Source organism: Gymnodraco acuticeps, unplaced genomic scaffold, assembly GCF_902827175.1.
Source record: "Gymnodraco acuticeps unplaced genomic scaffold, fGymAcu1.1, whole genome shotgun sequence".
NCBI classification, from domain to species: Eukaryota; Metazoa; Chordata; class Actinopteri; order Perciformes; family Bathydraconidae; genus Gymnodraco; species Gymnodraco acuticeps.
This window is the reverse complement of record NW_022990559.1, coordinates 557,225-585,000: the sequence shown is the minus strand read 5'-3', so window position 1 is coordinate 585,000 and position 27,776 is coordinate 557,225. Positions and strand designations below refer to the sequence as shown.

Here is a 27,776-nt window from a genome sequence, read left to right as displayed (position 1 = left end):
AGATCAGCGGCTTTCATTCTTCACAATCAAAACCCAAAGCCAAAGTGTGTTAAAAACAACATGGGGAATGAAAAATTGTTTCTCTGCATGTTAGGGATTATTTAATTTCCATAGGTGCGGTCTCTATTACAGCGATGTGGAGGCTGGCGTCGCTCCTTCAAATATTTCCCCCATTTTTGGACGCCCGTTATTGCAACTCCACACTGGCTCTACTGCAACTTAAAACTCTGAGCTTACACTTAATCACTAAAACAATTTAGTCCACAGTTGTCACCATGGCAACTGCCTGTCTTTCACCCCTTTCATCTAAAATTGGCCGAAGCTGTCATTTCCTCTCCCTCGCTCTTCAATTCTCAAATGGTGTGCAGATTGTTGATGATTGCCCATGTCAAAAAAATCGCCCGAACGCACCACTCATTGACACCCCCACTTCCCGAGGTCCTTCTTTAGAGAGGAGGGTTACAAGACGCGGCAAGTGCATATATATACCGTATGAATACAGCCTTTCCCACTTCTGCCTGAGAAATTATTTAATACTAGAAAAGCAGCCAGTGAATTATTGATGGATGTGCTTTTTGCAGTGACCTGAATAATGGGAAGGCAAGCTAAACACATGTATCCATCGTGTACCGTCCACTGAGTCATGCAAGCAGAGATGTCGCAGATCTACCATGTTTTCCTGTTATCACATATTTTGTTTTCCTCTTTTCTCCTTCCTCCCCCCTCTAACCTGATGTCAACAGGCATCGCTGTGGGCAAGAACGGCCTGATATATTTTGTGGATGGCACCACGATCAGAAAGGTGGATCAGAACGGCATCATCTCCACTTTCCTCGGCTCAAACGACCTGACATCGGCTCGACCTCTGACCTGTGACAACAGCATGGATATCAATCAGGTGACTTAGACACACATGTGGCAGACAGATGCGCATTGCGCCTCACGCAGAACATGTCACAGCGCCACCCTGAGCCCCCACCTCTCCTATAACCCTCTTTTAGTTTGCTCACCCATGACTCATCATTCATATGCAGTGTTATATAACGGAATATATATATTACCTCTGCAGTATAACTAACCTTTTCATGAACGCTAATATTTGTAGGCTTCCGGTTTTTTATGAAAGACATGCATCTTTTTTTTTACCTATCAGTCTATATTATTATTAGAGTTTATACACAACCAGGTAGAAGAGGTATTTTGCATGCCGCTCTCTCCATCTCATACCTTCTGCAATTACATTTGAAATTGCAAAAACTGCTTTCTTTCCGGGAATTTAAATCATTGCTACAGTATTCACTCTCTTCTGGCTGCTACTTGGGAGAATATTACAATCTGGATGTTTTAAGTGTAATTCATTTACTGTTTGACAGCATAATGTCATTATTTCTTATTTATAGAGATGGTTAGATGGTTAGATTGCCTTCAGGTTGATTTGAAAGTGCCTCTTCAGATTGTTATCTTTTAAATGATGCTTATTGGCAATTTTATTTATGGTTTTGTAATCCAATTTCTGTTACATTATAATCTAGTGAGATACATTCTGTTATCTACGTAATGATGTTAGCTTGTGACTTTGTTATTGCTGCCGACTCTTGGTCAGTACACTTAACAAAAAAGAAAGAAAATTGAAATCTTAAAGTGGAATTCTTTGTTGAATAAACGATAACTATGAGAGATCTTATCCAGAGAAACATGCAGTGGCATTAGTGGAATAAGGTCACATGAACATTACAAGGTGCTTTTCGTTCTGAACTCAACAAGAGGAGAGCATTTTCTCTGAAAGTACAGGAGGAAAATGTGTGCAAGGAGGGACATGTGATTCATGCAGGAAGTGGAGACATGAAATGTTTATTGAGAAGATGAGTTCTCTGGTCACGGCAGATGATAAGGAGGGAAGAATAATTACTCATTTTGGGGGCCTTGTTTTGATGTGGCTGGGGCTGAATTAGTGTTCCACTAGACATTCTCAAGAGTGAGGACACTTACACCATACATGATAATGAAGCAGCAATTGGTAGTGAGCACGCGGCACATAAAACCTTTTCTACAGACGGCCGGCTTTGTCCCACAGAATTGACTCCCTGCGAATGAGGGGACATAGAAGCTGAGCCCTGGCCTTACACAAAAGGTTAGGACATTACAATAGCCTTGCACTTATTCCAAAGAAGTGCACCTTCCTGCTCCCTTAAACATTAATATCTCCCTTCATTTAATTTTTTTAGATTTGAGATCTGACTTAAGATGAATAATGATGGAAAATAAAAACCAAAAAAGGCTTTTATTATATTCAGATTGAAGTGTTCACAGCATTTTCTATTTCCTGCTTCCGCAGAAAGTCAACGTGTACTGGCTGTTGAAAAATAAATTGTCAGCGGATTTCGTTCTCCCCCCTCTTACATCTGTGAGCCAGACATAACAGTGTTTTTTGGTTTGTTTTGTAACTAACTAATTTACATTTTAATTAGATTTCTGATGATCAGCATACAAAACGAAAAAGAAAGTATTTAACTACAAACAAAACACTTGTGGCTGGGGAGGACGGTAACAGTGAAAACCAAATGACCCCGATAGCAGATGTCATAAAATGTTCTTGTGTCTTATTCAGAGGATATATAATAATAGAAATGCATATACATGTTCGGAGAAAAAGTAATTATTTTTCACAGCATAGAATTTATTTTTTATGTAAACAGACGATAAAGCAATCTTTGTTTGTGCATGTGTGGGTGCACATAGCGGGGAGAACATAAGAGAACATGAAGACAAAGGATTAAGCTTGTCTCTTTTAGCTAATTAACCAAGTCATTTGGTGAGAGCCAATAAAGACATGGTTTTGGCGAGACCGTGTGATCCTCAGGCGTCTCAGGCAGAGGATTGGCTCGGTGCAGTTTGACTGGTGGCAGCCTTCGAGGCAGTGTGTTTAACTATTAATCACCCTGCGGATAGGCACAATTCAGGAGCGTTTTGACAGCTTTAATGACAGTTCTGTATTTAAAGGCCAGGCCAGTCATTTGTGTTGTTACAAATAAGCTTTTCATTCACTGACATATTTATGACAAGCACATTGTAATAGTTGGCCAGGGTTAAAGCTTTGGATTATTATTTTTTCAAGATGTGGTTAATACTGCTTTGATTATTGTGGGAGAAATATTGTATCACTTAATTTTGATTTAATTTGATACACATAATTGATCACTTAATGGGGTGCTCCCTATCCAGGCTGCAGCGTCACTTAGTATGCACACTCAGGGTTATTTTGGCAGCTAACCATAGCCACACAGGGCATAACCCCCCTGGGATTTCACATAGTTTTACATCCAAGTTACAGCATGATAAAAAGTGAAATGTTTAGAAGGGAGAAAGGCATAATGGAAAATTATCTTAACAGTCACTGTTGCCATAATTATTCTCTAAAGTCATGTATCAGCAGCGCTAGCACAAGAAGATAAGCGCTAATCTCTTACCCTAAAGGTAAAAGATATATTATGAATATTTTCCTTCAGGCCAATTGAAATCATACATATATGTAAGAATAACCGGTATTGCTTAAAGAGACACTACTCTGAAAAATAAAGTGTAACATTTCATTCCTGCACCATCCAAATGTCCAAGTTAAATTAAGAATATTTGACATATTTTATATGACTGTGGTGGAGAGGAGGACAGGCTGTATCCATCATGGATAACCTCACCCATCCTCTCCACATGCAGCTGGACAGTCAACGGAGCTCCTTCTCCAACAGACTGCTGCTGCAGCTCCGCTGTCACAAGGACCGATAGAGGAACACATTCCTGCCCACTGCAATAACTCTGTACAACAAATCACCTCTGGCTGGAAGAGAACCCTCTGCTCCATAGTTTCTCTTGTAATAAAACCACGTTGTACATTTGACACATATATCATCGGTTCAATATTTAATATTAATATTCCATATGTCACATATATATTTGTATTTGTATATATAATATCTTGTCAAATCCAACATGTATATTTTCTATTTTTCTTTATTTTCTTGTTTATTTCTAGTTTTGTTTTATTGTAAAATGCCTTGTCTTTTATGCTGCTGCAACACAAACATTTTCCCAAATTGGGATCAATAAAGTACCATCTTATCTTATCTTATCTTAAATACATTATCTTTTTGTCTTTTTACAGCTTGTGTCACATAATAATAATAATAATAATAATAATTTCAATTTATATAGCGCCTTTCACGAAACCCAAGGACGCTTTACATCTTGTGTCACATCTTGCGTCACATCTTGCGTCACATCTTGCGTCACATCTTGTGTACTTATATCAGTCTATATTTATGACTATAATTCAGATGTATTCATGCCCTTCTGAAATCGAAAATTGATTAGACTCTGTTAAATCCTCATTATACTTTTTTTAAACTGCTGATCTTTAGTCAATCCCACCATGACCATTTAGAAAGTGCTATTTTGTTTATGTGCATGTAAATCACTATTGATTCGGAAAGGGACTAAAATGGATATTTATTTTAATGAATGATAATTACTTTGGACATTTCAGGTGATTCTGGAGTGGCCCACAGACCTTGCTGTCAGCCCCATGGACAACTCTCTGTACATCCTGGACAACAACATTGTGCTGCGCATCACGGAGAACGGCCAAGTGAGCATCGCAGCTGGCCGACCCCTCCACTGCCCGCTGGCTGGCATGGAGCGCGGCGTGGCCGGTGGTCAAAGGGCGCAATTAACCCCCATCGAATCTGCTGTTGCCATCGCCATATCATACCATGGAGCCATCTACATCGCGGAGACGGATGAGAGGAAGATGAGCAGGATCCGAAAGGTTTCTGTGGATGGTGAGATAACGCATTTGGCCGGATCTCTCTCTGACTGCGATTGCAAGAACGATGCCAACTGTGACTGTTACCAGACAGGGGACGGCTATGCCAAAGATGCGAGGCTTAATGCTCCATCTTCTTTAGTGGCAGCTCCAGATGGAACACTCTACGTGGCGGACCTGGGCAACATCCGCATCCGGGCCATCACTAAAAACGGGCCAACTCCCAGTGCCAATACATTTGAGGTGGCTTCCCCTGATGCTCAGGAGCTGTATGTGTTTGACAGTAACGGCACCCACCAGCACACTGCTAGCCTGCTCACTGGTGACTTGAAATTCACGTTCAGCTACAGCACCGAGAACGATATTACAGCTGTGACGGACAGCAGTGGAAACACTCTGAGGATCCGCAGAGATCCTAACCGCACACCGGTTCGTATCGTCGCCCCTGATAACCAGGTGATCTGGCTAACCATGGGCACTAATGGTGGACTGAAAACACTCACAGCACAGGGCCAGGAGCTGGTGCTTCTCACCTACCATGGTAACAACGGCCTGCTGGCCACAAAGACATCAGAGATTGGATGGACGACTTTCTACGAGTAAGTTCAATGGAGATTGGCAAGAACATTGTTAGGAAATCTTAACATAATTTGCTAAAGTCACGCAGATTTAGATTGTAATACATTCAGGCTTTCTGCATCTGAGACCTGCACATTAAAACACCCCCCCACTGTGCATGCTAATACAGTTTATGTAAAACAAATGCACTCTGCAATCTGGCAGATAATATTGTGTAGAACATTTAAAAAGTATTCCCTGCTCATGGATGACAGGGCAGTATTAACAGCAGTTTATTAAACCTTTGTTTGTACTTGTCACCCACTAATTAACTTCGACTCTACTATTTAAGTTCATTTTTCTAATTGAAAACTAAAACTTCCATTCATCAGGGACAAAGACAAAGTGTTGTCTCTAATTTGTAAACAGACTTACCTGCAAACTGCTTCATAATTAATACCTAGTTATAAATATGTCTCAGAAATAGCCTTATCATCCAAAATGATGTGTATATAAATAATGTTGCAACAAAGCATTTGTTACAATAGGTTGAAAAAGTAAAAGTAACATTTACCGAAATGACTAGTTCATGATTATATCTTGTTATAATAATCCACCTGGGCTCTCATAAAGGTCATAAAGACACAGTATATTTTGGTAAAATGGCCTCTCAGTGATTCTTCTCCCTTGTGTAATATCCTGTCATGTCACATTATGCCATGAATAATATCCCCACTCTAGCTAAAAAAGCAGAGCGTTCAGGAGACATTAAAATGACACATCAATCATCTGAAATAATTGAAATCATTGTGTGAGTGTTTTTTTAAATATAAAACGGACGGCTGGCGAGACGGGTCACTCTCACACATCAAATATTTGTATTGTGCCTTAGGTTGATACAGACAGCCCTTCTCTTGTGAAATTGGGTTTTATAAAATAAAATAATTATGACAGTCGATAGTCTTACTCAAAGAGCTAATAATTGAATGCCCTGAGAGCCATCACATATCAATGCTTTGTCACTTTCCTTTCTTTTTATCAAAAAGCTATGACAGCGAAGGACGGCTAATGAATGTGACGTTCCCCACTGGGATGGTGAACAACTTGTACACGGACATATTCAGCGCTCTGACGGTGGACATCGAGAGCTCCATGACAGACGAGGAAATCAGCATCACCACCAACACATCCACCATCCGTGCCTTCTACACTCTGGCTCAGGGTAAGGGCGCGGCACTTCTTCCAGGCTCAGGCGGCTATTTTGTAAGATGTTATTTTTCATTGTTTCAGGGGTCGCCGGGGCAATGTTGAGTAAGCTTAAGTCGTGTATCATTACAGCTCACAGGGTCTGACAGACGACAGTGTAAATGATTACTTTCTCAGTGTGTGGGTTTGACACGGAGACACAGCAACCTTGTTTCTAAATTGTTTCTGCTCCCTGCCGGACCCAGATGGTCAAGTTACTTCAGCCCTTCATTCATGTTTGTTCTTTTATCTGAAAATGTAAATCAAGTCAGATGTTATTTATATTGCACAATATCACTAATTACACTTTTGTCTCAGGAGGCCTTTACAATGTGCACAGCATATGCGACCCTTCATCCTTAGACCCTCGCAGCGTTCATGGAAAAACTCCCAAAAAAGACTAATTAATTGGGAGAACGATGGAAAAACCTGGGGAGAGCAACAGAGGAGCGATCCCTCTCCAAGGATGGACATATGTTGTGTGTATTAATAAAACAAAACAATAGTCAAATAGATAAAGACATTCTGTATGATACAAAATGAACATGTGAACATAAAAGAAAATGCATGCAGTTGTTTTTCAAAAATGTTCTAAGTATTGCTAAAAAAGAATGGAAGTCAGGCAGGAGCACGGCAACAGCTTCAGCCACAACTCATGATCAGACATAGGAAACATTTCTGAAATACAATACTAAGAATTTAAAGCATGATTAACTACAGCCAATGAGACAGTCAATAACATCCGTTCGTCTGTGTAATTGCTCGTTCCTCTGTTCTAAGTTGCCTTTTTTGTTTCCCATCAATAGACCAATGTAGAAGCAGCTATCAAGTGGGCTTTGACAACTCGCTGAGGATTACTTATGCCAATGGGATGGACACCCACTACCAGACAGAGCCCCACATCCTGGCCGGCGCTGCCAACCCCACCGTAGCCAGGCGCAACATGAGCCTGCCAGGGGAGAGTGGGCAGAACTTGGTGGAGTGGCGCTTCCGCAAAGAACAAGCCAGAGGCAAAGTTATCGTGTTTGGACGCAAGCTTAGAGTATGTTTGATTGATTTATTTTACTCTCTTGGGCACATGCAAATTACAAACAGGCCCTGAATACAAGAAGTGGTCATTTCCCATGGCTTAGCTTACCTCCAGTGATTATGGCAGTGACACTGTTAGATATAAAGAGGAGTTGCATAAACATTAGATCACACATGGGTATTTTATGGGTTCTTATTTTAACAATTTCAAATTAATATAACGATCAATTATTTCTGCCATTAAGATGTATTGCTCTCATAATATGTAGTTCCTTATATAGAGGGTTATCAATATTCTTGTACTGAAAATAAGTCTCTTATTCCCCCCTTCTGAGAGTCTGACACTCAGATTTATGAACACTGTACTTCATGAACTTTACTTGGGTGGTTACTTTGCCTCTGAGTAATTTTGCCACTAAATTTAGAAGGTAGTGATTTAAGTGCACCTGAATAATCACCAGAGTGTCTCTCTTAAATGAGCCTTGGGAGGGAAGTGTTAATCTCTGTGACAACTCTAGTGAAATGATGTGAATAGGATTTAAAGAGCCATCCAGACCAAAAGCAGTGTTATAAAACCTGAGAATTTCAGAGGATGAATGCACGTTCATTGTATCCCTTTATTTCTTTGTAGTCTTATCTGTAAGTCAAATGTTATGATTATTAATGGTAGTCGTTTTTTTGCGCGCCAACTAACACGCTGGTAAATCAAATCCATCCCGCAGGTGAACGGACGGAACATCCTTTCTGTCGATTACGATCGCACCCTGAGGACGGAGAAGATTTACGATGACCACAGGAAATTCCTCTTAAAGATTATATACGACACATCAGGTCACCCGGTGCTGTGGGTGCCCAGCAGTAAGCTACTGCCGGTTAATGTCAGCCGCACCAGCAGTGGGCAAATCAGCGCCCTGCAAAGAGGTCCCACCACGGAGAGACTGGAGTATGATAGCCAGGGCCGCCTGATATCCAGGGTGTTTGCTGATGGGAAAATATGGAGTTACACCTACCTGGAGCAGGTGAGAAAATAACATGACCAGAGGAGGCAATATGTAAGATATACTGTGCAGCAGGCTAGTCATCATCGCTACAGGGTGAATAAAAACCCTGATGTGTAGCAGAGGTCACCCTGAAGAGGCCTATTATGCAATAATCACCAGCTCCATGAACATAATTCTGCTTCTTACAGAGGCACTTAGCATACATAGTAATAATTCTACACTAACTGCACATTTATGAGCATCATTTATAAGCTTTAGATATAAAAATGTTCACAGGGATTGCATCCCTTTGCTATACCTTAACCTCTACACAGTACGCATGGTATAGTTTGTCAGAGGAAGCCAAGGAAATGAGGCTCCACATGGTTAGAACAGCAGGGCTGATTACATCTCTGCACTAATAACATATTTCTTGTGTGGTGGGTTGCACTGAGTGGCAGTATCCTCTGGCAGCAGGCAATAGTTTACAGTACATGTGTAATAGATGAGTGTACTCTTTAAATGACGATGAGCAAAGCTGGAGACAGACTTTAAGACTAAGTTGTAGCAGGTGCGATGAATTGTCTATCTTGTCCTGTTAGTGATAGCATGGTGTCCTGGTTTTTACTGCACTATTAGCTTTGTGCTAACACTGGTACAATAAATCAAAGGGTTGCATTTATTTTGTCATGTTGTTCTTTCCCTTGCAATTACAATTAATTGAACTCAAATTGAATGGCAAAAAAAGAGCGGACATTTAATACCTAGTTATTGCCTCCATCTTTTTCAAATCTTAGAAATATGTAACATTGGAACAACACACTGCAATTATATGACATCCTGCAAGGGGATAATTTTCAAATATATGTCCTCCTTTCTGACTGTCACATCAAAACTCAGGAAATATTTGGGCAAATAGTTGCTTTTTTGCTCTGTATTTTTAGGTTTCAGGTCTGCACTAAGCATTACAGTATTCTTTGGAAAGTATAGGATGCTTTTCTGCTAAATAACAGAGACACACTGAGGCTAAATTATTTACACAGTGAGTATATAATAGCACACATACAGGACAAAAAACAAAATTGACACATTTTTCAATATATGCATTTTGCATCAAATACATCACACTTTCCCTCCCACTAAAATGTCCTTATTCACTATCCTTATTCACTATCCTTGTTTCCTATCCTTGTTTTAAGCGTTCTATTTGGTATGGTTGTACTGGTATGGTATGCACAGCTACAAAAACATGCAGAGATTTCCTGAGCCGCTCCTGTTTGCTTCCCTTCGTTGCGTGACCTGCAGAGCCCATGTCAACACTCTGACACTCTGAGGAACACAGAGAGCTCAGGGAGCACAGGGAACCTCTGTCACAACGGATGACTGGGCATGGCTTTTCAACAGAAATAGTGGCAAAGCTTTAGATGGAAGATCACACTGCACACTGCACACTGCATATACTGTTCATTCATTAAAATAGTCTCTGTGGGTATGTTACATTGCTCATGTCACATACATGTTAATGTAGACTACTGGATCATCATTGACATTTTACAATATCTTAAAAAACAAACCATCTTGTACAACATCATCCGTAGTAAATGTATTTGATGGAAAATGTAACATAATGTTAGTACTTGTGATAACTAAAGGATTCAGAAGATTAGGAAATGGAGAGCACAAAACAAATATAACATATAAGAAAAAGCAGAAAACCTACTAGGCTTGTTTAAAACCTCCACCTAAATAATGTTAAAGTTCCCTGTTTTATAGAAAACACAGGTCAATATATTACATTGCATTTAGCTGACGCTTTTATCCAAAGCGACTTACAATAAGTACATTCGACCAGGAAGACACAACAAATATACACAAATTAATATAAATTCAACATTCATGTTTAAGTATTCAAACATATAAAAAACCAGCAATAAAATAACAAATGTAAACAAAAAGAAAATTGTTGAAAGTGTATGAAAAAGCAGTTAAATAAATTGTATTTTAGGCTTTTTTTTAAGCATTGAATAAATGCACAGTATTTCATAATGTGTGAAAAGCCATTCCATCATTTTGAAACCCTTAATCAGATGGGAACTTGACTTCTGCGACCTCTGTGAATTGGTACTTGCTGTCTCTAAGAGTTAACACTACCTAGTGCATTTTTCATATACTCGGTTTCTCCTATTCACAAACAGGATATTTCTGCACTTGTCTGAGGGATTATTAATATATTATTTATAGATATTATGCAACCCAAGATAACACCAGCTATTTTGTATCTCTTTCCCCTTTAGTCCATGGTTCTCCTGCTCCACAGTCAGCGGCAGTACATATTTGATTTCGACTCTCTGGACCGGCTTTCTGCTGTCACGATGCCAAGCGTAGCGCGCTACACCATGCAGACCATCCGTTCAGTGGGCTACTACAGGAACCTTTATCACCCCCCGGAGAGCAACGCCTCAGTGGCTGTGGACTACAGCGAAGACGGCCTTCTAATGAGGATAGCTCACCTCGGCACAGGCCGCAGGATCCTGTACAGATACAGGAGGCAGAACAAACTGTCAGAGATCCTGTACGACAGCACCAGGGTCAGCTTCACCTACGATGAAACGGCAGGAGTGCTGAAGACCGTCAACCTGCAGAACGAGGGATTCATCTGCTCCATCCGTTATCGACAAGTGGGTCCGCTGGTGGACCGGCAGATTTTCCGCTTCAGTGAGGATGGCATGGTCAATGCCCGCTTCGACTACACCTACGACAGCAGCCTGCGAGTCACAAGCGTGCAAGGTGTCATCAACGAAACACCATTACCCATCGATCTGTACCAGTTTGATGATATCTCGGGGAAAGTTGAGCAGTTTGGGAAGTTTGGGGTGATTTACTATGATATAAATCAGATCATATCCACTGCAGTCATGACCTACACCAAGCACTTCGATGCACATGGTCGCATCAAGGAGATCCAGTACGAGATATTCCGCTCCCTCATGTACTGGATCACTTTCCAGTATGACGATGTTGGGCGAGTCATCAAGCGAGAGATCAAGATCGGCCCCTTCGCCAACACCACCAAGTACAGCTATGAGTATGATGTTGACGGCCAGCTGCAGACTGTGTACCTGAACGAGAAAGTGATGTGGCGCTACACGTATGACCTTAATGGGAATCTGCATCTGCTGAACGCAGGAAACAGTGCCAGGCTTCTTCCTCTGCGCTACGACTTGAGAGACCGAATCACCCGCCTGGGAGATATCCAGTACAGAATGGATGAAGACGGTTTCCTCCGTCAGAGAGGGGCAGAGATCTTTGAGTACAACTCCAAAGGACTCTTGGTGCGGGTCTACAGTAAGAGCAGCAGCTGGACCATTCAGTACCGCTACGATGGACTGGGGCGCAGAGTGTCCACCAAGTCAAGCCTAGGCCAACACCTGCAGTACTTCTACGCAGACCTGAGTTACCCAGCCAGGATTACGCATGTATACAACCACTCCAGCTCAGAGATCACGTCGCTCTACTACGACCTTCAAGGCCACCTGTTTGCTATGGAGATCAGCAGCGGGGAGGAGTTCTACATCGCCTGTGATAACACCGGCACTCCTCTGGCTGTCTTCACCAGCAACGGCCTCCTGGTCAAACAGCTGCAGTACACGGCGTACGGTGAGGTCTACTTTGACTCAAACCCAGACTTCCAGCTTGTGCTCGGGTTTCACGGAGGTCTGTACGAACCCCTGACCAAACTGCTGCACTTCGGGGAGCAGGATTACGACATTATGTCTGGCAGATGGACCCTTCCGGATATCTCTACTTTGCAAAAGATGAGCAAAGAACCTGCTCCTTTTAATCTCTACATGTTTAGAAATAACAACCCAATCAGCAAAGTCCATGAACTGAGAGAGTATGTTGCAGGTAAGATATATACTTTGGTGATCAATATTAGGGCTTCAAATAATGATTATTTTGTTCTATTAATGTTTTATCAAATAAAAAAACAAAACTTATTCAATCATGTATATATTCATCTGATCATTGGCCCAGATATATTGTATATTAAGTATAGTAAGTTGTAGCTGTTGTAATGATCAGTTTCCAATAATAGGGGTGTACTTATATACATGTTTTACTACCTTATTTTATTTTGTAGTAATAAGTCTTTATAATGTCAGGTACTTAAAGCACAAACGTATTATGTATACAAACACCTAGAGTCATAGTGTTTGCTCATCAATAAATGGTGTTAAAACCTACAGTTATACAATGTTTTTCCTTAATACAGTATATGCATTTTTGAAAGTAAAACATATATATACATTTTTTCTGGTAAACATTTAAGGTTTGGTACAAAGGTAACATGTTACTGAATGAAGTATGCTTTATTTTTTATATTTTTCACAGATGTGAACAGCTGGCTTGTCACCTTTGGCTTTCATCTTCACAACACCATCCCCGGGTTTCCTGTCCCTAAGTTTGACCTCAGTATGCCATCTTATGAACTGATGAAGAGTCAGCGCTGGGATGATCTGCCGGTGGGTACAATGATTATCTCTCAGGCATTTTGAACATGCGATAAGCAACTGCTGTATTCCTCCAGCCAACAGAAAATATGCCTTTCAGTATAGTGTAGGTAGGGTATTAGAACCAAACAAACATTTTTCTATTGTTTATTTCTCAAGTCAGTATTACTGCCATCTCCTAATTGGATTGCTATGTATTTCATGGAATATCAATTTTAATTGGGCTGTATTTGCATAATAATACGCATAATAAGCAAAAATGTTACTTCCCCCTGTGTTGTTGTTTTACTTTCCATTTAGACACTGTCTAACTTCCTATGTAATATGTTGGTGTTATTACCGTTTAAACAATCTTTTGAAGTTATGTATGCCAGGCTTGTCTGGTTTAAGGCCTTAACATAAAAAAGTGTTGCTGTAAAATTGTCATGAGGGATTTATCTACTTTTGGCTTGAGAACACAGCTTGAAAAGACCATTATCTTAGACAGGAATGACAAACTCTCTCAAGCAGAGCAGTAGCTGGTTCTAAATGGCCTGGAGAGTCTGGTTCTGCCATGTTCAGGCGTTAACGTTTCACTGCACTTTTCCTACAGTCTATCTCTGGGGTCCAGCAGGAAGTTACCAGACAAGCGCACTCTCTCTTGTCATTCGAGCGGCTGCCAGAGGTCCATATCACTCGAGGTCGCAGAGGTGAAAAGTCTTGGCTGTGGTTCTCGGCGGCAATGTCTCCCATCGGAAGAGCCGTTATGTTCGCCATCTACAAGGGCAGCGTTCACACTCACACGCTCAATGTGGCCGGTGAGGACTGCATCAAGGTTGCAACAATCCTCAACAACGCTTTCTACTTGGAAGAACTCCACTTCACCATAGAAGGACGAGACACACATTACTTTGTCAAGCCTGGCCTTCCAGATGCCGACCTTGCTTCGTTGCACCTCACTAGTGGACATAAGACTCTGGAGAACGGTGTCAATGTCACTGTTTCCCAGTCCACCACAGTCATGGATAGCCGGACTCGGCGTTTCGCAGATGTGGAGATTCATGCCGGTGCTCTAGGTCTTCACATCCGCTATGGATCCACGGTGGACGAGGAGAAAGTGCGGGTGGTTGAGTTCGCCCGTCAGCGCGCCCTCGCAGGTGCGTGGGCGAGGGAGCAGCAGCGGGTGAGGGATGGAGAGGAAGGGGTCCGCCCCTGGACAGAGGGGGAGAAGAGGCAGCTTCTGAGTAGTGGAAAGGTTCTGGGGTTCGACGGGTACTATGTGCTCTCCATTGAGCAGTACCCAGAATTAGCAGACAGTGCTAATAACATCCACTTTCTTCGGCAAAGTGAAATCGGGAAGAGGTAACAATAAGAGGGGCATTTTTCTGCCAAAGAGACTCAGTTTTGGTAGAGACTTTCAAGCGGACAAATTAAAACAACTGTAATCAAAGGTTGCTTCTACAGTATGTATCCTGAGTGTCGTGTGTTTTTGAAAAGAAAATAAGAAATACAAAAAAGTACAAGTGGTCAAAAGCAATGCTGTGCATTGTGACCTAGGGACTACAGAGTAAATGTATAACTACACCAAGCCTTACAATGGCAATTACAGGTCAGTTCCTCTGTTGCACAAGCCTTTCGGACTCTGGACTCTGATGCAGAGGAATAGCGGTGTCTTTGACGAAACAGTGATCTAATTTACGTGTTTTGTTTTCATCAAGAAAAAGTCTGGCTCAACAGAGAATGTTAAAAGATCAAACAAAATGTTTACATTATGCATATCTGCACTTCTCTAGAAGTACGGGGCTCGAGAGTTCACACCCGTGGAGCAAGCAGTATCCTTGAGCAAATGCTTGTTTTTAAAATCAGAGACTTCTGACGTTAGAAATATCCTCACCAAACAACCACTATGTATACCAGATTTAGCACTGTAAACATCAAAATGTCTTATTCTCTGAGATGCTTTAAAAAAAAAAGAAAAAAAAGAAACTGTTTCAATGTTTAAATACCCAATATTCATTTTGGGAAAAAAGGGACAGTATAGGTATGCTGAACTCTGTTGGGGAGCATAGGCACAGATGTGTCTTGGATAGCACAGGGACACCATGTTTTGTAAATTATGCAAGAGTTTTATGGGCGTTTTTTTTAAGAAACTGTATTAATGTCTGTATTAGTCATATTAACAGTAATTTATGTTGTGTTTAAACATGACAAATAAAGTCCAGCTGATTTTATTTTCCTTTTAATTTATCAGACAAGCATTTTTATTTTTATTTTCTAATGTGGCTATGTGGGGCTTTTTCACAATGCTCTGTTTAAGTAATTAACAGAAACCTGTGCATGTAGTGACAAGTATTTACAAGTGGTGATGTATCTATAACATGCCGTCAACTATTATTTCCACTAAATTGAATGTTTGTTGGGCATAACGCCTTTTGACCTGGCTGCCTGTCCAATGAATATTTCATCAACACAAATATTTCATGAACCCATTTCACATCAACAAGGTTACAGTGGATCCAAATATAGATCACATCCATGTTCTCGGTAGGTATACTTTTTTTGAATGTTAAATGCACTCATGGATTAAAATGATAGTGGGGTTCTTCTTGGTGTGTTGTTTTTTCAAGAGGTGAGAACATGTGTTTGGGTTATTCAGACACTAATGTGGATAATGATGTTTCCTAATGATATCCATGGCTTCTGTATTCTTAAAAATATCATAATTACATTCATAATTAGGAAAAAAACATAATCTCAGCTGCAAAGCCAAAGAAGACCAATGCAGATGAGTTTGAAGTCGGCTGCTTGAAGCTGTTCTAACCTGAAGTGTGTCAATTAGAGAGATTTAAAGTGTAACTAACCCAAAGTGTAGACAGTCACCTTGAACAAGCTACTCAATCAACATCAAAACCATGTGTTTGAAAGTTTGATACCTTCATTTTGAAAAGAAAAAAAATAGGGTTGTGTTCAGTTTTTTCCCACGCTCTCTGTATTCATCAAAGCTCAGAGGAGTTCTGACGCTGAAATGTATAATTCTGAAAAACATCATGAAAGCGATTTTATTTTCATGGTAGACTTCAAGCAGTATTTTCAAACCAAACGGTTGCAGAATATTCTTTGCTCAAAGCTTGTTTTATGCTGTTTTGGACCTCCTCCCTATACTGTTCAAGCACCCTCGCATTCCTTATGTAGTTACTCCAACATGACATTGTTTTCTGACATATAGAGCTCAACAAAACTTCATCTTTTTGAGTGTTGCTCAGCTCAAAATACATGAAATACATGCCTTCAAAGTTCTCATGAGAGTCCTTCAGCAGATGAAAGTTATTGTTACTTCGCACACAAAATACAATGTACTTATATGAACCCAATTTGTTTTTATACATCCATACAAACCCTACCGAAACCCTATACGATAACGAACTCAGCTCGGCCAAGTATAAAGCATTCAAATCCTTCTCTTAAAAGTGCTCTGATGCTCCCTAGTGGTGCACAGTGCATAGTTCAGAGTCATCCAGTCCCCCAGCTCACTATTACATGTACATATCATACAGCAGTGCACTTATAATAACAGCAGCAACCACTATACTCCCAGACAGTTTAGAAAATATTACTGCTTTGAGCTTCAACTTTAATTAAACCTTTTTAATTCTAGTGATTAGCACGCCAGATGTTACAGAGAAAAAAAGCACTCCAGGATACTCTCGGTTAATTTAAGGTGACATCAAATAGAATACATGAAGCACTATTATTAAAATGATCCGCAGTGCTGCTGCAGTGTCACACTGTGACCACAGTGGGCAACAGTGCAGCATATCAGTGCGCAGTGCAACTAGACCGACTTCAAAGCCTTATATAAAAGAGATGGCTCGACTTTGCAAGAACATCAAAGACCCAAAAGCATCACGCAATAGATCAGAGCCGTGTAAAAGGAGGAATATTTCATGATTCATTTTCTGAATGTAACACAAAGGTAGCCATATGGAATCACATTGCTAAACATGAGATGATTTTGCTTTCTATATGTTCCTTCTTGGATCCATGATCAAACACTACAGGTAGATTATGTACAGTAAGGTGCACAAGTTTGACCTCAAGAAACTAGATTTGTACTCATGTTCTGAATTTTCCAAGAGCTACATCACTCAAACTAAATTATGATCATGTGACGTGAGGCTGAAAGCTACAGTGATTTCAAGTGACGTTGGATTTACAGTGTTAACGCAGCAATCATTGATATCATATTAGAAATGTGCATTCATCCAAATGCATTAGATAATTATGAGCACATTAAATAGTCAGCAGATTGAAGCCTTTTAATGAGCTTCTAGTGAATCAAACAACGGTGTATTGCTGATTGCATCTCCAAGGGCAGTGTTATTCATTTCCACAAGCCCACAAGGTGATGGCGTTCATTATTGCTAATATTCACCTTCAGCTGACAACTTATGGACTTTCTCTCACAGGGACCTGTGGAGGTACATTTCATTTGCGGTTTATAACTCGTTTCATCTTAAATTTCTTATACAGTGGGAATTTAATCGTGGGAGAGCTACCAAGGTTAATCTATTACAAGAGGAGCACACTATTTCATTAGACTAAAATTACATAATACTGTGCATTGGAAAGGTATTGCATACAATGACAAAACAATAAAGAACATCTGCTTTTCATTCCACTCTGTATCGGAAGCATAACATAATTATATGAAAGGCTAGGTGATTAATTGAGCTGTGACGCATGACCTTGTAGCTATTTCTTTCAATTCAAACTGTTTTACAAATTGAATGGACCTGCAGCGAGGGGAAATAAATCAATTTGGATAATAAACTGAAACGTTCTCAAAACACAAGGACAGACTTGGAACCACACACGTCAGAAAGTCTTTTTTGGTTATGATCACATAATCATAATTTTATGATCTGGTTTATTCTTGGCTCTTACATCATTTCTGATCTTGATATTTCCTAAACTGTCATGAGATGATTGTAAGATAACAAAAGGTTGTTTTGATATGGCATTTATTTGTCAGCGTGAGACATAGAGCAACACCACTTATGTTGCCACTTACTTTGACATCAAGTAATTATAGCCTTAAGTTGCTGCGAGTAAACAAATATGGTAATATTATAATATTTCTCCATGATAGTGTTAGTGGTAACTTTCCATAATATTCCCAAAAGGTACATTAATGATTAGTCTACATTATAATGACTTCAGAGCAAACAACATCTCTGGCTAATTGCCTTGTTATCTTTTCAATTAATTTCAAATGTGTCTTTAAGGTCATTGAACATGACATAGAGAACGCCGCTAAAATGATCATTAAACTGTATAGGTTATGTTATGTTTTGAAATGATCAAAATAGCAAGGTAATTAAAGTATGTATTCTCTGTAAATATATTGTAAAACGACAAATAATAGGATTGCTTACACTTTTTGCTTTGATTATATCTGATATCTGGGGATTGTAATTGATTATAAGAATCTTGAATCATTATTATCTCAACATCAAATTATCCTATAATGATTGCCAGAACATTGGGTTGGTAAAAACTATGTCTGGATCATTATAATTACTCAAAAGTGGTGAATTAAACTATGTTATTTCCTCTGTGCTAATTATTGCTTAAAGGACGGCTGGAATTTCAACATAGAGAATAAGATCTTACAATTGTCCTAATATATTTGTCCAATTTTTAATACAATCTAGTGAAAATACATTGGTTATGTTCATAAGTTAAGCTCTTAAAATGTGTCATTGAAGTATAACAGTCTAAATTAAAATGGATATGTAGATGTAGAATGGCACGATGACATTTGACAAACACAAAAGCAGAGTTCAAGGACAATGGGAGAAATACCGAGGGAAACAGTTTAACTTTCATTGGGGATTTCACATGGCAGAACAGGCCGTATCTCTGCCGTCTTTTAATCAGTGACTCACTCAGACCTTGGAGATAATGCGTAACGACACGTGCAGCCTATCAGTGAGACGGACGGGACAGTTAAAGCTCGGAAGATTTACAATGACAGTCTCATCTCGTCTCAAGCCTCTCATCCTCTGTACCCCCTTCTCTCACTTTACATCCCATTCATCCCCGGCTAAATAGGAAGAAGAACAAAGCTTTTCGGGGCCTGCTTTCGCTGCTTTCTTGCTCAGTACGCTGCCTTATATTGCCTGGCTTGTTCCATGTCCCAATTCAGAAATAGCAGCTTGTTATCATGCCTCTGATCTTCTGAGGACACTTGCACAGGCTGTTGGGACTTTACTTGAGAAGTCTACAAAGAGTGTGGGTGAAAAACAAGGGTGCTAATGATCTTGGACTTGGAGAGAATTAGAGAGTGTGGTGGAGTGAGGATTCTGATACTCACATTGATGAAAACTGGGTTAAGTGTTGCGGTGTGGTTTGGGTGGTAAGGGGGACACACGTCTGTAATTATTGTTAACTGATCTTACTGTGATAGAAAACAAACACATATTACTAATGTAGTGCATGAGACACCAAATAATGACATGTGTAGCCCACAACAAGCTCTGGAGGGTGAGATATCTTGCTCTAAAAGGTATCTGATTTGTCCCATTTAAAGGAACACAAATATGAGCTCTGTGTACTTTCTTTAACATTATGTTCTGTCCATACACGCTCTTAAGGTCCTCAGAACACCATATGTCCAATCGTGCCTACTGAGGTTAATAAAAAATTAACCAAAATGCAAATGTTTACCAATGAGGTCAATGACCCGCAGACTGGTATCAATGATTTAGTAACACACATCAACAAAGTATTGTGTAGACCTACTTGATGACCCAGTGTTTATGATTGTATCGGTGGCTAAAGAATATCAAAGGAAGAGTTATTGGTTAAAAACTCAAATACTTAAATTTAAATAATTTAATCAAATAAGTCAGCATATTTTAGTATCAATTCAGGAAGTGTTATTAGTATTGTTCGTGGCTTAGATACCTTACTTACAATAGATTTCCCTCCACTTGGGGACCGAACCGCAGTACTTGGGCTGCCAGCTCCAACTGAGCTTCACAGCGACACCAATTACCTCTTTTTAAAATACATGTATTGTGTAGAAACTTTCATGACAAAACAAAGAAAGATAGAAAGTGCACTTCAGGATAACCAGCAGGAACATCAAATATGTGATGCCACGTATCAGAGCTCCACTAATCTCAGGTCGACGCTTGCATAACCAAGTTCACTATTTGTTAGAGGCAAAACAATCCGATGTAAACAGCAATCCTGGAAAGTAAACATTGGAGATACCTTGTGACCGAGATATCAACGTCCACAAAGAAGCTTCCTGAATACCCTAATTCATCCGTGAGTATTAAAGGTTTTCAGCAAAGACTCTTCTTGTGTTGGTAATATTTGTTGTATTTACTATCTGCTATTTTTCAGTTTATTGTGCGAAAAAGGTCCTGTGACTGTTCTTTTTTTAACAAGTATCTCAAAGTCCAGAAGGTGTTTCTGGTTCAATGTAAACAGCAGCTCCATGGGGCAAACAGAGGCGGGCCGGATGATCAATCTATCCTCACGAGTGATTGGATGAGCTGAGGCTTTATAAATCTGGACTGCATTGACAACAATTTTAGAAACTATTAGTCAAGGAAGAAGAACACATCTTTGCAGCAACTGATTTGGACAAGTCATGAGTGGATGTCCGTACTTTGAGAAGAGGCATTTGTACGTTGTAACTATCATCACTACTAAAATAGGGCTCTCAAGGATTTCTTATCGATAAAATACAACAATTCTTTACTAATCCTGCAGATGGGAAAACAAGTAACAAACGCTTTTCTCTTCGCACTGCAGGTTATTCAAAAACAAGCCTCCAACAGCGGAGGGAGAAGAGGATGCCTCTCAGGCTGGGGTTAACAAGGCCAGTAAAGGAGGAATCATCTACGGAGAGTACCTGCAGGTAGGAAACATGACCTATTATACGCCGCAGTCTTTGTCTTTTTCTTTTAAAAGATAAGTACTGGAATTGGATTTGTTTTCACATTGTTTTGCTTTTAAGTTAAATGTTTATTTTCCACTCTCAGCTCGACAAAATAGTCTCGGCCCAGGTGTTGCAGAGTGAGTTGAAGGGTAATAAGATCCATGATGAGCACCTCTTCATTGTCACCCATCAAGGTAAAACAAGAAGTGATAAAAAGCCTTTTTTCTTCTGACTCACATAAAGAAAATCGTTGCCTTTAATCTTGTATTTAGCCTTTTTTGGTTAGGATAATTTCACGTATTTACAATGCGGTTTTAAATTACTATTCTGGACTGTTTTAATAGAGTAAAAATAAAGAAGACAATATTTAAATCTTATAATGTTTGTAATGAGAGAAAATGCCCACTAAATACATTTGGATGTATTTGAAGAAGCAGTTTGTGTGTATAAGGTTGAATTTATGAGAATCTTTTCTTAATTGAATGTGTGTTGTGTAATTCTCCCTGACTGCTTACTTGTCTGTTTACCTTGCTAGTTTATTTTTAAAATGTTTATGATGCTTAACACTTTTGTCTTTTATTCCAGCCTATGAACTGTGGTTCAAACAGATTTTGTGGGAGCTGGATTCAGTGCGACACATCTTTATCACTGGATGTGTAAGTCACATTTATTTCTAAAATAATTTGACAAATGTGGTTGGGTTCTTGTTTATAGAAAAAGAGGTAAATTAGCATGAATCAAAAACATGTTGTACTTAACTCAGATATTTGATATTGTAGCTGTCACTGTTGAAGAATGCTCAAAAGTGCTTGCTCAAAATGTGAAATCATGAAGTAGAATAATCAATCTCTCAGGGGAGAAAACTGTCAGTCAGATCTCCTCTGAAGTCACATTAAATAGGAACCATTTTGTTTTAGTCAGTCAATCTGGTTTGGTTAAATCAGGGTAAAAAAAGGATTGTTGTGCATCACCCAGGCTGATGTCCTAGATTACAATTAGAGCAACAGTTTTTGACATTTTTCTCTGGAGGAGACACATCTTAGGGCACCATCTTTCCTGTGTCATGATATGTGCTTCAACATTTCCCCAATGCTGCAGGTCAGAGATGAACGCAACATGCTCAAAGTCAACAATCGCATCCACAGGATTGTGATGATCTTCAAACTGTTGGTCGACCAGTTTTCAGTTTTGGAGACAATGACAGCTTTGGACTTCTTTGACTTTAGGTAAGCTTAGCTTCTGTGCCTTTTCTACTTAAGCTCTTAAACATGTATAAGATGAACTAATTCATGATACACTCTGTGTTGTTTGCTTACTTGTGCATTTGCTTCTGTCCCCAGGGAATACCTGGCTCCAGCCTCTGGATTCCAAAGCCTCCAGTTTCGGATCTTGGAAAACAAAATCGGGGTCCCGGACAACCTGAGGGTCCCATACAACAGACGCCATTACAGGGACAACTTCAAGGGTCATGAGAGTGAGATGCTGCTCGCCACTGAACAGGAGCCAACACTCCTAAAACTGGTGGAGGTACGTCTCACAACCACACAACACTAATGATGTGACGTTCGCGAACGATCCGATTATGTTGAACGGCTCTTTGGTACGAACGAAGGGAACCGAGTCGTACTTGGTGAGAGCCGTTCTTCTTATCATTGATTCACTGCCTGCCATAATTCCACTCGCCTTTACGGGAACCTGCTTTCCTGAATGCACATGGGCTGTAGATGATGATGGCGTAACGCATGCTGCTTGAGTAGTAGTTCGGCTGCCTAAGAGATGTATGAAGTTATACATTTTCTGTGAGTAAAAGAAGATTTCTGGCAATACAGTCAATCATTATCCTGGTGATTATTTTGCAGATGAACCTATTTCAGTCAGACAACTCACATGATTCTTTAACATGTTTATTAGAAGCAGCATATCGTTGAGTTTGGCGACTATAGACTTGGGCATCATCACTCCATAGATATACATAGCACAATGAGTGATGATTAAATAACTAACCCCCAAGCCTACAGGTGGAAGCTGGGGTGGTGGTGGGACAGGTGAGCAGCAGCGACGTGGAAGTAGCTGCAGCAATAGCAGCAGCAAGCAATGCATGGAGAGAGATCTGGCAGGTTAAATAGAGCGGCATATTGAGGAGAACTCTGTTTGGTTGGTTGTAGAGTGGCAAGGGGGCGTTATGTATGAATGCAGCTTAAGTGCTCGAGTTGACTGCCTGAACTAGCTCGTAGGCTTCGCCCCATTAAGCCTGCGCCCTTAAAAAGAAACGACTCTTTTGAACGGCTCTCGGAAAGGAACGGAGCCATAAGATGTAATTCCCATCACTACAAAACACCTGTTCGGTCAGCAGAGTTTTACTGTAGTCAAGAGTTATTTCAGAATACAAATCTAAATACTTCATTAGTCCCAGGAAAAAATGGGTTATGCGACAGACAATACAAATCTTTAAGTTAAAGTATGTCCAAAATAAATTAATACATATAATACTTAAAATATTGATACACATGTGAAGTTAAAGTAAAAAACAATGTGCATATTGTGCTAAAATATAAGATTATAATTTCAAAAATTAGGTGGTATTTTAGTATAAATAAGATATGAATGCTGAATTGCATAGTTTAAAAGGGTTTGGCATTATTTAAACTGAACTACATTTTTTTCTGTAACACTGCATGAGCCAATGTGCTAAAGACCAGGATATAGGATATTAATGTGATAACCACCTTGGCTGTGCTTCTCAGGAGTGGCTGGAGAGAACTCCTGGCTTGGAGGTGGATGGATTCAATTTCTGGGAAAGGTTTGAAATCAATATATTTGATGGGCTGAACAAGGAGAAGGAAAACATCGAGGTAAGGGATGATTCCAGTTTGCAGGACAAACTCTCTTTGCTCCACTAGTAATTCAAAGATGACCGACAGGGACTGTATCTTTATTTTTTTGAAGGCAATGGAAGATTCTGAGGACAAGGAGGAAATGATGCTTGAGCTGATCAAACAGAAAGAGCTGTTCACCTCTCTGTTTGATGAAAAGCGACACGACCATCTGCTTAGCAAAGGTGAGTACTTGTGACTTCATTGATGTGACCTATTTATAACGTCATGTTTTTTGTCATTGCTTTACAAATCTGTGTATAGTTATTTAACACTAGAACCGCCAACGGGTAAATTTTACCCGCAGCTGTTTTTTGATTGTATGTAACTTTTTTTCAATAACATATTAAAGTCTCCCAGTCCATGACTTTTCCTGAATGTGTGTTATGTAGCACCCTCTGTTGTTAAAAATTGTCAATAGGAAGTCAGATTGAAAAAATCGGCAAAAAAAATGCCATTTATACCTATATCCGCCAGCGGGTAATATTTACCTCATAGAAAATGCAGCGTAAACATGACGTGTTGCTATAGCAACGCCTTTTGTCTACTGCGGTTCCTTATAGATAGAGAGATAGATTGAGAGAGATAGATAGATAGATAGATAGATAGATAGATAGATAGATATATATATATATATTGATAGATGGATAGAGAGAGATATAGACAGATAGATAGTTATAGATAGTGTAACATCTTGGAGAATACAAGATATTGGATGACTGAGCTCACGTTGAGGACGTAATGCATGTGTGCAGGTTACGTGCAAGTTGAATAAAGATGGACACTCGGAATGAGAGAAGTAGTCCGGGTCGTCTGTTTATGTAGACAATTATATGAACATAGAACAGAAAATTACGGATAGATCGATAGATAGTTATAGAGAGAGAGAGAGATAGAGAGATTTGTACCTAAACAAAACACAAGTCTAACACCAAGTGTTTAAATCAGCACTCTTAGCGATATTTTATACTTCATGCTATCTGCACAAACTATATCATATGAAAAGCTGAGAGTCCACAGATTCTATTGGTATAGGTTTCATCCCTGTGCGATCAAAACTCACTGTTCTGTATGATAAATAAAAGAACATTGTACCTTGCAAATCAATAGTGGGTACATTTGACCCGTTGGCGGTTTTAGGCATACAGCGACCTCTGGCGGTTCTAGTGTTAAACTTGTATGAATGCTATATCGTTTTGTGTGACGTTTATAAGGTTCTATCTCACAAAACTGCATAAAGACAATGACATTTGCTGAAAAAGTATATTTTTTTATTTGCTGACAAGGTGAGAGGCGGCTGTCTTACAAGGCTCTCCAAGGTGCCCTAATGATCTACTTTTACAGGTATTTGTTTTTTTTACAGCATTCCTTCTCCTTTTATTAGGTAGTGAAGCAATTCCACACAATTCTTAGGAGTACACAAGAGTTAACAATGTCATGTGTGGTTGTAATGAATGGAGAACTGTTTGGTAAAATAAGTGAACTGCATTAAGGGTAGTGAGCAGGTCATAATCACTCCAGTTGTACTTCTTCTCCAGAAACATTGTATGCCACTTGATGTCTGTAAAAGGTATTCTACATACTGTAAATAAAATTGAGCAAACAGTCAAATCTTCTGCTTTTCTTTCTCTCAGGGAAGAGCCGAGGTTTCAGGTTCCTTTCCAGCTGCTCACATCCCTCATGGATATTGACACCCTCATGACAAAATGGAGATGTAAGTTACTGTTCCATCCTTGTCAGCACAAACTCACAAGTGAACAAAAACAGTAGAAATGTGAAGGAAAAAAAAGCAGACACCACCTAGAAATAAACAATGTGTTGAAATATTGCCCTAGGGCAGAGCTTGAATAAGAGGAGGTTTACAGAGCAGTGTTAGGTCAGGGCCTCAGAGGCAGACATATCAAATCATCCTCTCCTCCTGCTTATCAGCCCCACATTTCCCAAGAAATACATTTTTTCCCAGCCGTCTCACTTATGTCTAAACAATTTGCAGCTGAAATGAAACATGCAGACCCGAAACATCGCTCATATCACAGCGGATATTTCTGTCTTTTGTTTACAGACAATCATGTTTGCATGGTGCATCGCATGATTGGCAGCAAAGCCGGCACAGGGGGCTCGTCTGGATACCACTACCTCAGATCCACTGTCAGGTATGCTATTACACTTTCTCCTACAGATTGAACACTTTCACACTTCAGAGTTCATTTAGATAAGGACAGGATACTGCTACTATGTGCTTATCTTAATTAACCTGTCGGACGGCCACTTCTTCCTGACATGCACAAACTATACTTAAAGTTAATTTCATAGGAGCCACGTCAAGTTCCCTATCCATTCAATGTTGGCAGCGATTTAATTTAGCGTTTGTCCTTCAGAAAGTACAATTTGTAACAGATGCAAAGTTATATTGTGAGTACATGAGTTTCATATTGAGTACTTTTTCCCCCCTTCAGTGACCGCTACAAAGTGTTTGTGGATCTGTTCAATCTGGCAACGTTCCTGGTGCCTCGCCACTGGGTGCCCAAGCTAAATCCCAACATCCACAAGTTCCTCTACATGGCCGAATGCTGCGACAGCTCCTACTGCAGCAGTGAAGACTCAGACTAAGAGGCGCCGCAGCCTTTTTTTCACTCTAACTGGCTTTCAAACAGTAGATCCCAGCTGGAACATTTTAGTGACAGGTGAACAGGGGGCCGTCAAAGCATGCAAAGAGACACTGATGTCATTGAGAAGACACACAATTTGATGTACCTCATGTTTTCACCCAAAAACATGTGCTGTTTTTGTTTGAAACACGCAAAATTAACAAAAATACATGGCATTTTTGGAGCATCTTAATTGCATTTTTTAAGGTAAACATGGCACATAGAGGGATCATGTCAGATGGTTGACAATCTAAACCACCATAATGTCCATTAGGGAGAAACATTTGATGAGTTGTATGTTTACTATCTAGGACGTAATGAGATTGGGACCTGTAAATACGGAAAATAACTAAATGTGTTCATTTGAATGGTCAAGTATGGTGAGAAATGTATTTTTATCTAAGTGTGCCACTAAAAGCCCACCAAATGTGCTTTGTTAACAGAGAACAGAACAGCAGATTTCTAGTTCATTAGTTAAATCAAGCCGAGACTTGTGACGCAGTGTCTGACCCTGAATAATTAAAATGGCCAAATTAGACTATTTTAGTCTAATCTCTAATCTTGACCGGTGACACAGTACAGCAGATGGCTCCTTGATAAAATGTGCTTAGATGTTTTTTTCAATACAATTATGTAAATCCATTGTGACTGACCTGAAAGCAAATGGGTCAGTGAGAGCAGTGATCAAACCCCTGGTTCAACAAACACATTATGTTTCCTGAGAGCACGGGGAAGGTGTCAGACAGGAAGCCAATTCAGACTACTAGGATGTTTTAGGGCAGATACAATCAATATAAAGCTGTGTACAAAATGCCAATATCACCACCTATAAGACAATTTGCAGAGCATAAATAATGAACTGTAGAATGTGTACATAATGTTAATAGTGTAGTTGTGTAATAATGTGTTTTGTATAGTATGCTATTTCATTAATTTAATTGCGTATTTATGCAGGGCTTGATCTCTGTATACATCGACTGTTAGCCACATCACCGTGTAAAACGTGTATCTACCTTATGTAAGATACATTTTTGTATTCTTATTATTATAGTTGTGCAGTGTTTTTGTGTTTATTGTGCATGTATGATTACAAATGTATCAGCATAAAGTGATTTATTTTGTTTAAGAAATGTAACATGGTGATATATTAATAAAAAACATTATTTAAAGTGACACT

General features: G+C 39.7%; 2 protein-coding genes across 9 annotated transcripts in view; both read left to right on the top strand.

The window, feature by feature from the left end:
• The window catches only part of si:dkey-237h12.3 (teneurin-3), a 161,536-nt gene extending 145,809 nt beyond the window's left edge, over positions 1–15,727 (top strand). For 7 of the 8 annotated variants that reach the window (XM_034227613.1, XM_034227612.1, XM_034227609.1 and 4 more), the window contains 8 exons: positions 744–898; positions 4,541–5,418; positions 6,424–6,599; positions 7,429–7,664; positions 8,374–8,670; positions 10,926–12,537; positions 13,024–13,154; positions 13,735–14,487. In XM_034227613.1, coding sequence (XP_034083504.1) covers positions 744–898; positions 4,541–5,418; positions 6,424–6,599; positions 7,429–7,664; positions 8,374–8,670; positions 10,926–12,537; positions 13,024–13,154; positions 13,735–14,487 — 4,238 coding nt within the window. Of the gene's footprint in view, positions 1–743; positions 899–4,540; positions 5,419–6,423; positions 6,600–7,428; positions 7,665–8,373; positions 8,671–10,925; positions 12,538–13,023; positions 13,155–13,734 lie in introns of all 8 variants that reach the window. The other variant, XM_034227608.1, reaches the window with a different exon arrangement.
• A 4,834-nt stretch (positions 15,728–20,561) lies between these two features.
• On the top strand, positions 20,562–27,772 carry tdo2a (tryptophan 2,3-dioxygenase a). The gene is made up of 12 exons (XM_034227617.1): positions 20,562–20,822; positions 20,952–21,057; positions 21,182–21,272; positions 21,664–21,734; positions 22,177–22,304; positions 22,419–22,605; positions 23,823–23,930; positions 24,025–24,136; positions 25,238–25,295; positions 25,586–25,665; positions 26,014–26,104; positions 26,408–27,772. The coding sequence occupies exons 1-12, from the start codon at positions 20,788–20,790 to the stop codon at positions 26,559–26,561; spliced, it is 1,221 nt and encodes a 406-aa protein (XP_034083508.1). The 5' UTR covers positions 20,562–20,787; the 3' UTR covers positions 26,562–27,772.
• The last annotated feature ends 4 nt before the right edge of the window (positions 27,773–27,776 follow it).